General features: G+C 39.1%; 1 protein-coding gene across 1 annotated transcript in view; it reads left to right on the forward strand.

Moving 5' to 3' along the window:
• The first annotated feature begins 3005 nt into the window (after window positions 1-3005).
• Window positions 3006-16016, forward strand: part of LOC121508406 (homeobox protein Meis1-like) — a 63063-nt gene continuing 50052 nt past the window's right edge. Inside the window, exons 1-7 of the mRNA XM_041785245.1 lie at window positions 3006-3401; window positions 11880-12124; window positions 14664-14805; window positions 14928-14978; window positions 15094-15144; window positions 15272-15418; window positions 15509-15620. Of these exons, the coding sequence (XP_041641179.1) occupies window positions 3390-3401; window positions 11880-12124; window positions 14664-14805; window positions 14928-14978; window positions 15094-15144; window positions 15272-15418; window positions 15509-15620 (760 nt within the window). The 5' untranslated portion in view covers window positions 3006-3389. The remainder of the gene's footprint in view (window positions 3402-11879; window positions 12125-14663; window positions 14806-14927; window positions 14979-15093; window positions 15145-15271; window positions 15419-15508; window positions 15621-16016) is intronic.

Raw genomic sequence — 16016 nt, forward strand, 5'->3', positions numbered from 1 at the left:
TGTGTTTGTGGTGATGTCAGTGTTTGGCGTCTCGTCTGATGGTCAGAAAGCTCCATTCTGGTCTCATCAGACCAAAGAACTTTCTCTCTCTTGACCATGGAGTCTCCCACAGTCAACTCTAGTCCAGACTGAATCTGAGTTTTCTTCAACAGTGTCTTTCTCTTTGCCACTCTCCCATAAAGCTCTGACTGGTGAAGAACCCGGCCAACAGTTGTTGTCTGCCGAGTCTCTCCATCTCAGCTGCTGAAGCTTGAACTCCTTCAGAGTAGTCATAGGTGTCTTGGTGGACTCTCTCACTAGTCACCAAGCTGCCCAAGCTGTAAAGTGCTATATAATTATATGTTATTAGTTTTATATTAAACTGCATGAAATAACAGGCAAAACAGCAACTATTCCACGATCATAAACAGATCTTATCATCATGTCTACTCTCCTGCTCACTCATGTTTTTAGAACCTTAGAATAAACGTCAGGACGTCTCTACATTCACTTTAGGCTGTGTCTGAGTGCTGCTACCGTCCTAAGCCACACATTTGCAGGTGATTAAATCACCACTAACTAATTCCCACGTTGTAAACCTGCAGACTTCTAGACCCCTGAAGGTCTGAGCACTCAGCTGGTGATCTGGTAGAGTTTGTTAAAGCATTGCTTCACTTTTACAGGTTTAGTTTTCTGAGTTGTGTTGAGACCGTTTAAAGGAGATTAAAACGAAACACATCAACGTCAAACAGTCCTTCAACTGTAGCTCCTGTTCTTTAAACCACTGGTTCTCAGTCGGTGGAGAGGGACCCGGAAGTGCGCCACAGAGCAAGTGAGTCTTGGAGGCAAGTTAGAAAAAAACGGATGATGTACAGAAGCCCTAAGTAGACATCTGTGGGGACAGAGTGGATTTTAGAAACACCATCATCACCGGTTTAGATGTGTTCAATAAGATGTGTTAGATATCCTTAGGAGGATCTGGGGACATCCTCCCTCAATCTTTTCCAAATTATGTCATGTGACTTTCATAGAGACCCTCTGCACAGTGGAAGTGTTGACATTACACTACTGTGAAATTTAGTCACAAATTACACACCAGGTTTATTTGTGAGAGATACAGGAAGACAGTACCTAAATATAAAGAACCTATTTGACAAAAACATTAGTACCACAGAAATGTCTGGATCCCTGATAAACCCAGAGAATGGACACTGATAAACCCAGAGAATGGCCCCTGATAAACCCAGAGAATGGCCCCTGATAAACCCAGAGAATGGCCCCTGATAAACCCAGAGAATGGACCCTGATAAGCCCAGAGAATGGACCCTGATAAACCCAGAGAATGGACCCTGATAAACCCAGAGAATGGACCCTGATAAACCCAGAGAATGGACCCTGATAAACCCAGAGAATGGCCCTGATAAACCCAGAGAATGGACCCTGATAAACCCAGAGAATGGACCCTGATAAACCCAGAGAATGGACCCTGATAAACCCAGAGAATGGACCCTGATAAACCCAGAGAATGGACCCTGATAAACCCAGAGAATGGCCCCTGATAAACCCAGAGAATGGACCCTGATAAACCCAGAGAATGGACCCCCTATTCATCTGCTTTGCATAGTTAAGATTTAAATGTGCAGTGTGTAATATTTAGCCTATTAGCATTTGGTTAAAATGAAACATAACATTTATAAGTAGATTGATCTAAATTAGTGTTGACATCTGATAACACATTTTTTAAATTTATGTTTTAAATTAACTCAGAATAAGCCTTTTATTCATACATAGGGAGGGTCCCCTCCAAGGACGCTGCCGTCTTGGATTTTTGCATTTTGCCTGTTTCTATGGCACCATAGAAGGAACCAAATTACAGTTAAGCATGTATTGATTTTTAAACTTCACTGGTTCCCACAGTTATCACCAGAGAAATGAGCATCACACTCCAGTATTGACTGTTAGATGTTGGTAGTCCCAATTTTACACACTGTACCTTTAAAATGTGGGGGCTAAGCTCCTAAGCCCCCCCGATCCACCTGTGGGTTCTGCCCTACAGGAAATAACATTTTTCTGTATCCCTACCTTCTGCCAACATGCAGCAGATTGGATAAATTACATTTCTACTGATTCCAGTATTAAACTTTTTAGCTAATATTAGCTGATACCTAACCTTGCAAAGCAGATGGATTCGCCTGTTTCCTCGTTTCTCACTGGTGAATCCATCTTCAAAGCTCCCATCTGAACCGTTTGGGCCCGGTTAGAAAGTGACAGGACCAATCAGCCTGGAGGGGCAGCACTTTCAGGCGCAGCAGAGTCTGTGACATAAACAAGCAGCAGGAAGAGCTGGTGCAGTTATGGAGGAAGAGATTAGCGTGGATGCTGCTAAAGCGCCAGTTTTATCAGAACTTGACGACATTTCTTGGTTAAAAGAACAAAGATCAGCAGTGAGTTGTTTTCTTTTCAAAAACCACAAAAGTCGAGTACTGACATGTCTACGGTCGCCATGTTTCCGTTATTCCTCAGTAGCTGCGCAGGCGTAGCTCAATAGCGCTACTCACGTGTTTTGCTGCTCTGATTGGCCAGAGATGTGACAGACAGAACGTTCACCCAATCATTCTCTGAGTTTTTTCAACTCCTCTGCCTTTTCTCAAACGTTTCCTATTGAAGCTTTAGGATGGATGTGTTAGCAAATCCATCTGGAGTGTCAGGTTAATTTTAATGAGTAAAACAGAAAAACGTTCCTGCTCTTCTTCTAAAGAGTCCTCAGGTAACTGTACTGTGACATCCTGCTGATGGATTCACTGACCAATGAGAACGCTGCGTTGATTTGTGTATGAAAGGTGTTTTATAAATAAGTTTGACTTGTCTTCAACACTTCCCCGTTTCCTGACGGAACTTTGTAAAACTCAAACCTCTGAAGCTCCTCTGTAATCCTCTTCTGCTCCTTTGTAGTCTCTGCTCCTTTAAGGGGGGGAGAAGAACCCCCCTCCTCCCTCCTCCCTCCTCACCAGGCCGGCCTGCTCTGAGGGAGGAGGCACCCTCTCCGTGATGGAGCTCTGATGGGGATTTGAAGCTCAGCCCGGCTCAGAGCCCCGGGTTTGGATGGAAGCTGCACGGATCGGGCCCTCGGACTGACGGCTGCTTCTCTGCCCGCTGTCGGAGCTCGGAGGCCGGGAGCAGGTCACTGTGTGCCCCGGGCTGCTGCCGCTGGAGGCGGATCGTAGCGGAGTGGAGCCTTCGGGGGAACCTGCTGCGTATGTGCGCCTGGTTTTCTTTTCCGTTCCTCCCCACGGCTGGACTCGGATTCACGCTGGACACGGGATTAAGTGATTAACGCGTCTGCACCGGGAGTTGGATGTGTGTTTTTCCCCGAAGGAGTCAGCTGGAGTCCGGGCGGAGAGACGGGGCCGATGGCGCAAAGGGTGCGTAAAAATCAACTTTTATTGGAGCGCAGAGACCCGGAGAGGACGGGATCTTTTAAGATTTAAAAGCACGAGGACGAGTTTGATAAGAAGGGCAGAAATCAGCTCCAAGACACCGAAATAGTTTATTCTAGAAAAGTGGAATCACTAATCTTCAAAGTGCCATAAAACGGATTCAGGCGAACCCAAAGGATAGTCCGTAATATCATTTTAAAGCTTGTTAGTGAGAGCCAGTGATTATTGATCATTTTTTACCCTCGTGCGTATTTATTAAAAAAGTGCCACAGAAACTTGACTTTATATTTCTGTTGTCCTAAATCACTGCCCTCTGATTTATATTTTAACTTTACTCTGAAATTATGAAACGTTCAAACTTAATTTGATTGGAATAAGCAAAACTTCTTATCCAACAGTTCCCACAAGAAATAAAAACGTTCAGTTTCTAACAGTAGTTAGGCCTGAACCACTCTGTCTGTGCGTAAATGTCCCCCAAAATTCACCAAAGCTCCATTAAATATTTTATTTCCTGAAGAAGAGGAAATCAGGCCCAACACGGTTCTACTCACAACTTTTAAAAGTTCACATTCACGGAGAATAATTTCAGCAAGTTTGGAGAAAAGTTTGGAGATTTTTACGGCGCAGAGAAGAAAACAGCCAGACACAGCAACGACTCAAAGCTGCAGTTTGGTTTTTAGGCCTTTTAATAAAAACTGGTTTATGGCAGCAACACCTTCCTGATTTCCTCCTGAGACCTGAGACTTGATCTGGGATACATTTTTAGTTTTACTCATTTCTCATTGATCAGTCAGATGATCTGACCACACTCTTAGAAATCCTCCTGTGAAAAACGGCAAACAACCGGCAGGTTACTGTAAAATTAACGGTATATGGCTGTTGCTGAAATTTAGTTTGCTACTGTTTTTATAAATACAGTAAAAAGCTTTTATTTTAAACCTTAACAGGAAAGGCTGTTGAAAAGATTAGCACTTTATTTTCCTTTATTTACACTTTTTCTAAAGAGGGAGCTTATATTTGCAGATTTTTACTGTGAATTATAGCAAAATACTACACCTTGCTGTGAATTCATTTCTACGGAAGAGTATAAGAGCCACTGAAAAAAAAAAGAAAAAAAAAAAAGACTTTTTTTTATTTATGAAAAAAAGTCAGAATTCTGAGATTATAGACTTTTTTCTCAGAATTCTGACTTTGATCTCAGAATTCTGATTTTGATTTCAGAATTCCTAATTTCATTGATAAGTAAAAAAAAAAACCCAAATCATTTTAAATGTTTTTTTTTTCAGTGGCCCTTATACTCTTCCGTAGAAATGAATTCACAGCAAGGTGTATTATTTTGCTATAATTCACAGTAAAAATCTGCAAATACACCTCTTAAGAAATAGTGTAAATAAAGGAAAATAAAGTGCTAATCTTTTCAACAGCATTTTCCTGTTAAGGTTTAAAATAAAAGCTTTTTACTGTATGTATTAAAACAGTAGCAAACTAAATTTCAGCAGCAGCGATATACCGTTAATTTTACAGTAACCTCCCGGCAACCCTACTGCCAGGTGTTTACCGTTTTTAACAAGGGGATTTCTAAGAGTGTGGTACTAAGTCTTGTCTTTGGTTTTTACCAAAAATGATGTCTGCAAATGCTCAAAATGTAGAGAAAATGTAGACATTTTCTCTACATTTTGAGTGTGTTTTTGCCAGTTGATAGGAGGTTCAGTTCAGTCAGTGAGAATGGTGTAAAGTCCTTTTACTGGTACTGGACCTGGACCTTAACTTGTTAAGGTCGGGTATCTAAACTCAATTTTGACTAAAAGTTCTGGATAAAATTCTCTTTAAAATGATGAGGGATTCCCAAAGCTTAATTACCAAAAAAATCTGTAAAATTCTAAAATTCTTTCAAAATTCCCCCTCAAATATTCCCCAAACGTTTCAGTTAACTTTTCTGAAAAGGCCTAAAGATTTTCATCAATTTTTCACCTAAAATCCCAAGAAAAGTCTTGAAAAAAATCTAGAAAATCGCCCAAAAATTTCTAATCAAATTAACAGAAATTTGTCAATAAATTCCACCCACATTTTCAAGGAAAAATTCCAAACAGGTTCCCTCCATAATCCAAGCGAATTCCCTAAAAGTTCCATTAAAATTCAGTAAAATTTCAAAGAATATCCCCACCACACACTTTCAATCAATTCCCCCAAATTTTACAAATAAATTCCTTAAATTCCCATAAAAGTACCGAAAATTAATTCTCCAAGCAAATAAGTAAACTTTTATGAAAATTCTGGACCAATAGCTCTGACGTTGGAATAATAGAAATTGTAACGGTGTTGAAGGAAAGTCAGAACGCAGTGATGTCCTCTGGTGTGCAGCAGGGTCTCAGGAGGATATTTACCTGCAGATCTTCAACTTTAATCTTCATTTAAAAGAAAATAAAGCAGTTAGGACATTTGAGTGTTTATGCGCGTTTTTATGCACTGAAGAGGTACCATCAACTATAAAATATTAAATATTCTTAAATGAACAAAACAAACAAATAAAAGACAGAAAATGATGAAGTGATTAATACTGAAGTTCACATTTTCTTGGCAGTGTGCATCACAGCTCCTGACAGATCATAACTCATGTTCTCAGAATCTTTAGTGAGTTTTTTTGGCTGAAGCCATCTCCTCTCTTTAAAGCTGGTTTTGTCTGGTCCCAGTCATGAGGGCCAGTCTCACCCTCGGCTCGGTTGGTCTCAGGCAGAATCTGAGAACGAGCTCTGATTGGTTGTTTTCCAGCTGTTTGAAGGTCTGTGAGTAAAACTTCACACTTTATAAAGCCGAATAAACACGTCATTAGTCCCACGGTGGGTGTGTGGGTGATTCAGAGGCCGCGTGAGCCTCACTGACAGAGAATCAGATCTGATCTCTCTGGACTAAAACACCGAGGCTTGTTACAGCCCAGATTGAAATCTGCTCCAGTTTTGCTGTTGCTGTTTTTGAAGGTCAAAGTTCAATCAGCGTTATATTGATCACTGATCAGCCACACACACAGAGAGAGAGGCTTTAAAAAGGCAGTGTTTAGGATTAGAAACTTCTATAATATGAATTTAATATAAAGACCAGAGCTGGAGCTGCTTCAGTCAAACAGAAACACTAAAAACAAGAGCAGAGAAAACTACGGCAAGCAGAGAGGGCAAAGAATTCAGGGATTGATCTTGTTTTGAAAAACAAACAAACAAAATGGAAACCATTTCAAAATAAATATAAAACAAGTATTTGATAAAAAGCTGTGAATAAAATATGAAGTTTTGCCCTCCTGTGTTGTGGATTTAAATGTAAACAAGGCACGTTCTTTCAAAATAAAAGCACTAACACACCCACACACACCCACACACACACTCACAAGGACAGCTTCAGAAATGAATGTTGAATAAAAAAAAATGCTGGATTTTAAATCCACAAAAACATATTTTAGAGGCTTTGTCTTCTAACATGTTGGAGCTTTTATTTTGAAAAGAAAGAGAATTCTCATATTGTGACACACAGCATGATAAAACTTTAAGCACTTCCTTTCATCGTGTTGTTGGATCAGAATTAAAAGGAAAGATCTCTAACTAAAAAAAGGAAAAATGTATCTTATTTTGAAAAACCAAACAATGATAAACATTGCTCTTATTTTGAAACGCAGTTAACATTACTATACAGTTAAAACAGCAAATATCTGATAAAACACTGTGACTTATAATATATATTTTCAAAGTTTAGTCCTTCTGTAGTGTAGATTGAAATGTTAGCAATCCTGTTTTTCAAAATAAAAGCACCCACACAAGGACCATTTCACAAAAACAAAAATGATAGTACATGTTTCTTTATTTGCCCCTTTCCCTCCAAAATAAAAAACTATATGTGTTGGTGCTTTTATTTTGAAATTCAAAAATGGACTGCTAAAATTCTAACAAACTATCAAGCCAGAAAACTTCAAAACTTCCTTGAAGTGATTTTTGTTGTGTAAGTATTTTATGTTTTTGGTGAAATCAAAACTTGTGAAGAAAAAACATTTTTGCAACGACGTTTGTTGCTTTTTTTCTAAAAAAGAAAGAAAAAAAATGTTTGTTTTTTTTTAAATCTGCTTATGATAGTTTTTGTTAACGTTATTTATTTTACAGCAGACAGCTGAAGATGCTTCATTTGAACAAATTTCATAATAAAGCAAAGCGACAAAAACGACATTCAGAGCAGATAAATGAGGAAAGCGTTCCCTTCACTGTTGGAGGAAAAAGTTCCAAAAATCAGGCTCATAGCAAAAAGTTTTCATTCCAGTGAAAATAAAAGAAATCAAAAACTTTATAAGACAGAATCACTAGAATGAAAGTTTTTAAGTTTTGACTTCCTGTGTTGTGGATTTAAATGTAAACAAGGCACGTTTTTCCAAAATAAAGGAACTAACACACACACACACACACACTCACACACACACACACACACACACCAGGAAACTTTTACAGATGATTAATCAATAAAAATCATCGCTGAAATTTGAACACCCCCAAACATATTTTATATGCTTTGTTTTCATACATGTTGGTGCTTTTATTTTGAAAAGAAAAATAGGGCTACTTCTATTATTCTTTTACAACAGCATGCTAAAACAGCCACATCGGTGTATGTTTGATGTTTCAGTGTTGATTTTGGAGGGAAACGTTTTGCAGTTTAAGTGATTTTGCAGGAAGTGCCTTTCAAAGTAAAGCATGTTTTGGTTCGATGGTTTTTGCTTCTTGTCAGTTTCGTTGAATCCAGCAGAACGAGTCAAACTACAGAACAAAAACCCAACTGAGGGCAGAAATAGAAGAGACACTAAAAAAGGAAATATCATTCCACTAAACCCTCGCTCCCTCTTCTTTTTTAGCTCCTTCTGTCCTTGTTTGTCCATATTCTGGACACGCAGAAAACTGTTAATAAAATAATTATTTTTCAACATTTCTTTTTTACTTTCACTGCTTCAAATCTCTTTAACAACTTCAACCCTGACAACTAAAAAAAAAAAAAAAAGAAAGAAATCAATGTTACAGCCTTTTTATGCCAGTTATTGTACACCATGTCACTGTTATTTTTATGGTCAAAAACACCATATTTCCCATATAAAATGATCTAGATCATTTTTTTAATACATAGAGTCTTGGCCATGTCAGTGATGAGTAATAAAAGTGATTTTGATGCATTGAATATTTCTTTGTAGAGCCAAATTCCATATTTTAGCTCCTTCTGTCCTTGTTTGTCCAAATTCTGGACAAACAGAAAACTGTTAATAAAATCATCTTTTTTCAACATTTTTTTACTTTCACTGAAACTAAGTTTTGATTGAAAAGTTGCTCTTAAAGGAAATTTTTAATCTTGTATTGAAAAGGAAAAAAATAAAAACCAATCTACGTTTGAAAAACCAAACAAGCGCTCTTATTTTGAAACAGAACAGAACAGGATGCTGCTCCAAATTTAAAAGCTGTTTTTACATTTAATTTCAGTTTTAGTTCAAAGATTAAAAACATAAACATTTTATTAAAAAAGGAGCTGAAACAAAGTTTTTAAAATGTGATGGGACGTTTTTCCTCTTTTTCTTTCAAAATAAAAGCACTGACACATACAAACAAAGCAACTTTAAAAACCATGTACTAGAAGATAATTCATTGCCTGATTTGGTTAAAAAATCCCAGATCATATGAAAGAAAGCTTTAAATGTGTTCATGTTGTTGCTCGTATGATTTAACATTAAAAGAGGAAAATATGATTTTTTTTCCTGTTAGCATTGAAATTAGAACTTTTGATTTGTACTGCCTTTCAAAATAAGAGTCTCCTGTCTGTTGTCCAGACCTTTTTGTGTAGTTTTTGTTGCTTCCTGTTATTTTTATTTACAGCAGACACCTGAGGCCCAGAAAGAACAACAACAGAGAAAACACATTACAGAAAAACAGAAAAACATTTTTTATTATTTATTCTATTCTAAAATAAACTTTTTTTTGTAAGAAGTTTCAATTTCAAATACTTTCAGAAATAATACAACTAAAACAACTTGTAAACATTCTTGCAAGTTTTTTCTTTTAAATTTTCCCCCTTTTATCTCCGTATAGTTTTTAAGTTTCCCTGTGTGCTCATATTTGTCTGTTAAATAACCAAAAGATGGTTTTGAAGCTTTAGTTCCCCGTGACTTAATTAGAATGTAAGTAGAGCTTTTTGTGTTTTTTTTTTTTTTTTTTAAATAAAAGCATCAATTTATAAAACACATACAGTTAGAAAAATAAGTTATGGGAGGTTTCTAACTTTAAAAACCAAAGCCAGGGTTTATTATGTTTTTATTCGTTTTTATGAAAGTGTTCTCAACAGTACTTTTCAACAAAACAGGAAGCCAAAGCCTTATTTCAGTCTTTTGTTTTATGCGTTATTAGATTCTTTAAATATTATCATCCAAATTCAGCTTTTTGCATATTGTTCTGTTAGGTTTTTCAAAATAAGAGCACGTTTCTTGTGTCGTTTTTTTCCTTTGTCTGCTTCTTTTCAGTTGAGTTTGTTCAGAGACGCAGCCACAGGTGTCCTCTGTGGTTCGACTTCAGTTTTTATCACATTTTTTGTTGTTAAAAGTTTTTAAGAATTAAAACTGCTCTCATTAAAGACTTAATAACCGGTCAGTGATCAATGAAACGCTGGTTCACCTTTGACCTGGAGAGGTGTGTGTTAAAAGTGTGTGTATGTGTGTGTGTTGGAGCGTAGAGGTTTAAATCAATATTTATAAATCCACATTATAATGATAATAATTATAGAGACGATGTTTCCCACACATTTGAAGCTCAGCCTGTCTGAATGGTATGGAAGTTGAGGAAAGGTCCGGATGGTTGATGGAAGCGTTCTCGTCCATGTTTTCCCTCCAGTCAGAGTTAAAGTGTGGGGGAGGGGAGGCGCTGATGGTTATAGACTGTTTAAACATCTGCACAGTTCGTCCTAAACTCACCGTTCTACTTTCAGAGAGCTTTACTGGAGGTTATTCTACTCTGAACTAGCGAACCGTCGCCTCTGCCGTGTTTTTGAGAGTTTACATGATCGCCTCCGCTGGTTTATGTCCAAACGCCGAGCTGAGAGGCTCACTGCTCCACTGGAGGCTTTTAGGAGGAGGAACCGATTCTTTAGGATTTTCAAAAGGAAGTAAGATCTTTGGTTTTCCTCCTCTGATGGAGGGATGAACAGTGCTTTTGGCAGTTCTGGTCTTTTTAAGGCCAATAAGAGACCCTTTCCTCTGTATTTAAAACAATCACAGCGAGTGAACACAGACACATCTGTTCCTCTGACACTCATCAGACATTTGGATTTATTGATGCCCTTTGACCTCTCAGTAAAGTTCATGTTCTAGCAGGGATCTACCGTGCTGTCTTTAGCTTGATCTTTGATGGGACTGGACCTTCATGTTGGGGCCGGGGGTCCTCACAGGGACTTTGTTAGATATTTTAAATCTGTATTGAAGCCTTTTATTCACCTTTGGCCCTTTATTTACACTTCAAACACACGTCCGTATCATTAGAAGTTATTTTAGACTCATACCTAGTTTTGGTGCACCACTACAGTCCCTGTTGAGGCTCTGTGGAGCTCGAGGTCCAGAGTGATTGTCTGCTAAAACAGCTTTATGTGACAGCAGCCCAGCGGCAGACGGGACAAACAGGAAATAAACAACAGAATATTATAAAGACGAGCGAAGTGTCGTATCATAAAGATAGAAGCCTGATAGTTATGGTACAAAGAGAGCAGACTGCAGCAGGTTCAAAGGTCAGCAGGACTGCATTCTTTAGCAGCTATGTTTCCTGTTTTCTCTTATTTCATGGGAGAAATTAGAATTATTTTCATGATTTCAGATGCACGGAAAAGTCAAAGTAGAGCATTACTGAGACAGCAGGGTTGATGCATCATTGCTACAGATTTAAAGTAGTGCTGTTACTTGATTAATCATGATTAATCATGATTAATCACAGCATTTTTATAGTTTAAGTGTATTTTTATGTTTTTATATTTTTAAAGGTTGTTATTGTCAGGTGTTTTACTCTTTTAATTCTATGTACATCACATTAAAGTGCTGATCTGAGTCCTTATAAATACCACTATCAATACTTTCTATAGTTTGGTGGAAAGACAATATAAGGTCAAATATTTAAACTAAAGTGTTTTTAGCTGAGTAGAACTTGAGTTAAAAAGCTGTGATCCTGTCTGTCATATGTCTATTGTATATCCCTCAAACATAAACACACATTCACACTGTATTTATTGACGTTTCTCATCAAAAACTACATTTTCCCATTTTTATGTGACATTTGAACACATCATAACACATAGAATACACTTGTCTAATTTACTGAGTTTACCTGAATGCATCATATTTTCCGTCTTCAGCTTTTGAAGTTTGCTAATTAACTTCAATTTAGGAGGTCAAAGGTCACACATGTCTTATCTGTGTTTCAGTATGAAGACCTGGCCCACTACGGGCTGGACGGGGTGGGTGGGGGTGTGTACGGAGAGCCGCACCATCACCACCACGCCGCCGCTGCCCGCTCTCTCCAGGCTGTGCACCTGGCCGCCGCCGCTGCCGCCGCCGGAGGCAGTCCGTACCCCCCGCACCAGTACCCCCAGTCCACCCACACCGGCAGCAGCAGCATGGGCGCCGCAGCCGGGGACGCCATCAAGAGGGACAAAGACGACATTTATGGGTGAGATGACTTATACACTCAAGAATAGTCTCCATCCACTGTAGAAAGTAGTTCCTTTGTCAGTTTAATGTCAGGTTTAGCTTCTCTTAACAGAATGAACCTCTTTTTTCAATGCAGTTAACACGATTTACTGTTTAACCTGTATAGTCACTGTTTCACACCAGTGCATTTAGTGATGCATATAAACAGTTATGGACACCAAATAAAATCTGTAATGTAAAATAGGTGAGTGCATGATTATTCCCTCCTTCTAGCCAGTGTTTAGTAGAGTCTCCTTTATCTGCAGTCTCAGCTCTGAGTCTGTGTGGATAGGTCTCAGTCAGGATCAAACATCTGGACTCCATTCTTCTTTGATAAACTGCTCAAGCTCTGTCAGGATGTACAGGGACCAGGTGTGTGCCTTCTGCCTTTACCAGCCTTCCAGGGCCGGTCGCTGAGAAGCATCCCCACAGCATGATGCTGCCACCACCGTGCTTGGATGGTGTGTTTGTGGTGATGTGTGGCCTTTGGCGTCTTGTCCGATGGCCAAAAAGCTCCATTCTTGTATCATCAGACTAAAGAACTTTGTTGTTGCTGTGGCTGATGGATTTAAAATCCAACTATTTTTACCGGCCATTCAATTTAAACAAACTGCATTAATCTACAAAGTATAATACATTAATAAAACATACAGTCATCAAGTTAAAGGCTGTTTAATGAGAGGGAGTTGGAGCATAAATTATCCAAACTGTTGCTCATTTCAAACCTTGTTTTGCAACTGGTTTGTCCCAACCAGTGATACTCAACCTGTGGCTCTGGAGCCACATGGGGCTCTTTTGTGACGATTTGTGGCTCTTCTATGTCTCCATTTGAAATAGTTTTGTCCAGAAAACCATAAAAACGGTCAACTTTGACCTCAGACCTCAGCAAGCTACACTCTTGTGCAGCTATAGCTTTAATAGTCCATCTTTATTTTTTGTCTGTATATTTCTATTGCCCTTATTTGAAATTTCCCCTTTATTTTTCCTTGTTTGCCACTTTTAATCAGTTTTTTTCTGCTTTTTAAGCCCATTTTGCCACTTCTTTTCACCACATTTGTCCTATTTTTGGCCCCTTTTAACCAATTTTTGTCTCTTTTATCCTGCCTTTTGCTATTTGTCAAATATTCCCCCTTTTTCCCAATTTTAATCAATTTTTCTGTTTTTTAAGCCCATTTTGCCACTTCTTTCACCACACTTGTCCTATTTTTGGCCATTTTTTAACCAATTTTTGCCTCTTTTATCCTGCTTTTTGCAAATATTTCCCCCTTTTTGCCACTTTTAATAAATTTTTCTGCTTTTTAAGCCCACTCTTACTTGCCACACTTGCCCTATTTTTGGCCATTTTTAAACCAATTTTTTGCCTCTTTTATCCTGCTTTGCTTTTTGTAAAATTTTCCCCCTTTTTTGTCATTTTTTTTGCCCATTAAAGCTGCCTTTTGCCATTGAACGCCAGTTCTTTTTCCCATTTTTGCAGCTCTTGCTAATTTTTGCCCCTTGTAGTCACTTTTCCCTCATTTTGTGCAATGTTTTTACTGCTTTTTGACCATTTTTGCCACCTGTTATTCACTTTTCTATTCATTTTGCCACTTTTTCTCCCCATTCTTGCCATTTTTTACCCAGTTTTTGCAATTTTATGCGTATTTGCCCCTTTTCACCCATGTTTTGCCACTTTTTTTCCAATTTTTTGACCATTTTTCCCACATTAACTTAGTTTTATCGCCACTTAAACCCATTTTTGCCACTTTTCACCACTTAGATTGTGGCTCTTGCAAAGGTATTTTTCAACAATTTGGCTCTGGTGTTTGAGCAGGGTTGAGTAACACTGGTCCAGACCATGCAAACAGTTGTTGTGCTTCCTACCTGCACTGTAAATTCACAAGCATTTTCCTGCATCATGAGTGTCAGAATTGCTAGAATTTTATGTGCACCATTTCTGCAGTCTCATGCCAAAATTCAGGCTTTATTTAACTACCTTGAACTTGCGACAAGCACTGGCTCAAACTCACCTTCAGCAGACACACCAGCTGCAGTGGAGAACTACATTCCTGAAACGGAGAAACCATCCCAGCACACGGTGGCCTGTAAGCATCTGACAGCAGCTCTGACAGATAGATCCAGGAACAGACAGAAGACGGGGGGTTAATTTATACCGTTAAGCCCTCTGTTAGGTAAGGCTACCTTTATTATCCCACCCCAGTGGCTGGTAAGTTCAGCACCTGCATTTGGCTGGCGGTGGTGCTAATGTCCCACCCTGGCATGCACACAGTCTGAAACAGAGGGCGAATACTGCATGTTGTTGGTTTGCAAATCCACCAAGAAGAAGAAAGAAGAAGAGACAACCATTGCAACCACTCAGGTCTACAACTATTCATGCTCCATGCAGACAGTGGAGATTTTTATGAGACAACAAGCCTCTTTCTATCTACGGTTCAGCTCAGAGCCTGAAATTGGCCATGTTGCATCGATACTACGATTGTCTGAGCTAATCCTTCCTCTCTCTCTCACACTTTCTCTCTCAGGCATCCTTTATTCCCTCTGCTTGCTCTGATTTTTGAAAAATGTGAACTGGCGACCTGTACGCCGAGAGAGAGCGGCGTGGCGGGAGGAGACGTCTGCTCCTCGGACTCCTTCAATGAGGACATCGCCGTCTTCTCCAAACAGGTATAGGAACAAACCGAAGGATACCCAACAAGGGTCCTGTCCCCCGATGGGGCCCCAGCCTGTCCGTCTGAGGGAGTTTGTGGCCTTCATTTATTCATTTTTTGTATGTTTTGCTCCTCTAGATCCGATCAGAGAGGCCTTTATTCTCATCAAATCCTGAGCTGGATAACTTGGTGAGTTATCTAAGTTATTACTACCATCATGAGTAATACAGTCTTAATGTTGATGAATTGCACTGATTTTTATGCCAACACAGCATTATAAATGACCATTTTACTCGTGTTGTAGATGATTCAGTCGATACAAGTGCTGCGTTTTCACCTCCTGGAGCTCGAGAAGGTAAGAATTAAATAGATAAATAAGATTATAACAGAAAGGATTAACTAACGTACCATTGGCCTCAGTATTAAGAATACTCACTGTATTAAGATGCTATGATTACAAGCACTGCTAATAAACTTTCCAGGTTCACGAGCTCTGCGATAACTTCTGTCATCGATACATCAGCTGTCTGAAGGGGAAAATGCCTATTGATCTGGTTATCGACGACAGAGATGGAAATAAATCCGACAGCGAGGATTTCATCAGGTCGTCTGGGAACAACATGGATCAGGTGAGCTTTCAGATTCTCTCTTTACAGTATGGAGTATAAACCTGCTCCGTTTATTCCAGTCACTGACCCGTTCCTTGTCTTCTTCTGCAGATTTCATGGAGCAGAGATCATGACGACTCAGCATCGATACGATCGGCAGGGACACCGGGACCCTCGAGTGGGGGACACACGTCTCACAGTGGAGACAACAGCAGCGAACAAGGTGAGAATTTTCTGATAGAACTTTACCCGATGTTACTCTGGCTCTCAGTTTATCCAAAGACTCCATGTTGGTCAATGGGACCCTTTGGTTTGTTACTTGGTTTATCAGGGATTGGTTGGTCTCTTCGTTGGTTGGATAACTGATAGATCGGTTGTTGACTGATTGGTCTGGCTCTTGGTTGATTGGTTGGTTTGGTCAGGTTGGTCAGATGGATTAGGTTGGTAGGTACGTTAATTGTTTGGTCTGGCTTTTGGGCGGGCTAGTTGGTTGGTTGGTGTCTTGTTAAGTATTTTGTTTTTGTGAAGTTTAGTTCATTTGAAAGTCTGGCTCCTGGTTGGTCAGATGATTCAGGTTGTTGGTTGGATGAATGATAAACTGCTAAGTGATCTTACCAGT

Source organism: Cheilinus undulatus, linkage group 4, assembly GCF_018320785.1.
Source record: "Cheilinus undulatus linkage group 4, ASM1832078v1, whole genome shotgun sequence".
NCBI lineage: Eukaryota > Metazoa > Chordata > Actinopteri > Labriformes > Labridae > Cheilinus > Cheilinus undulatus.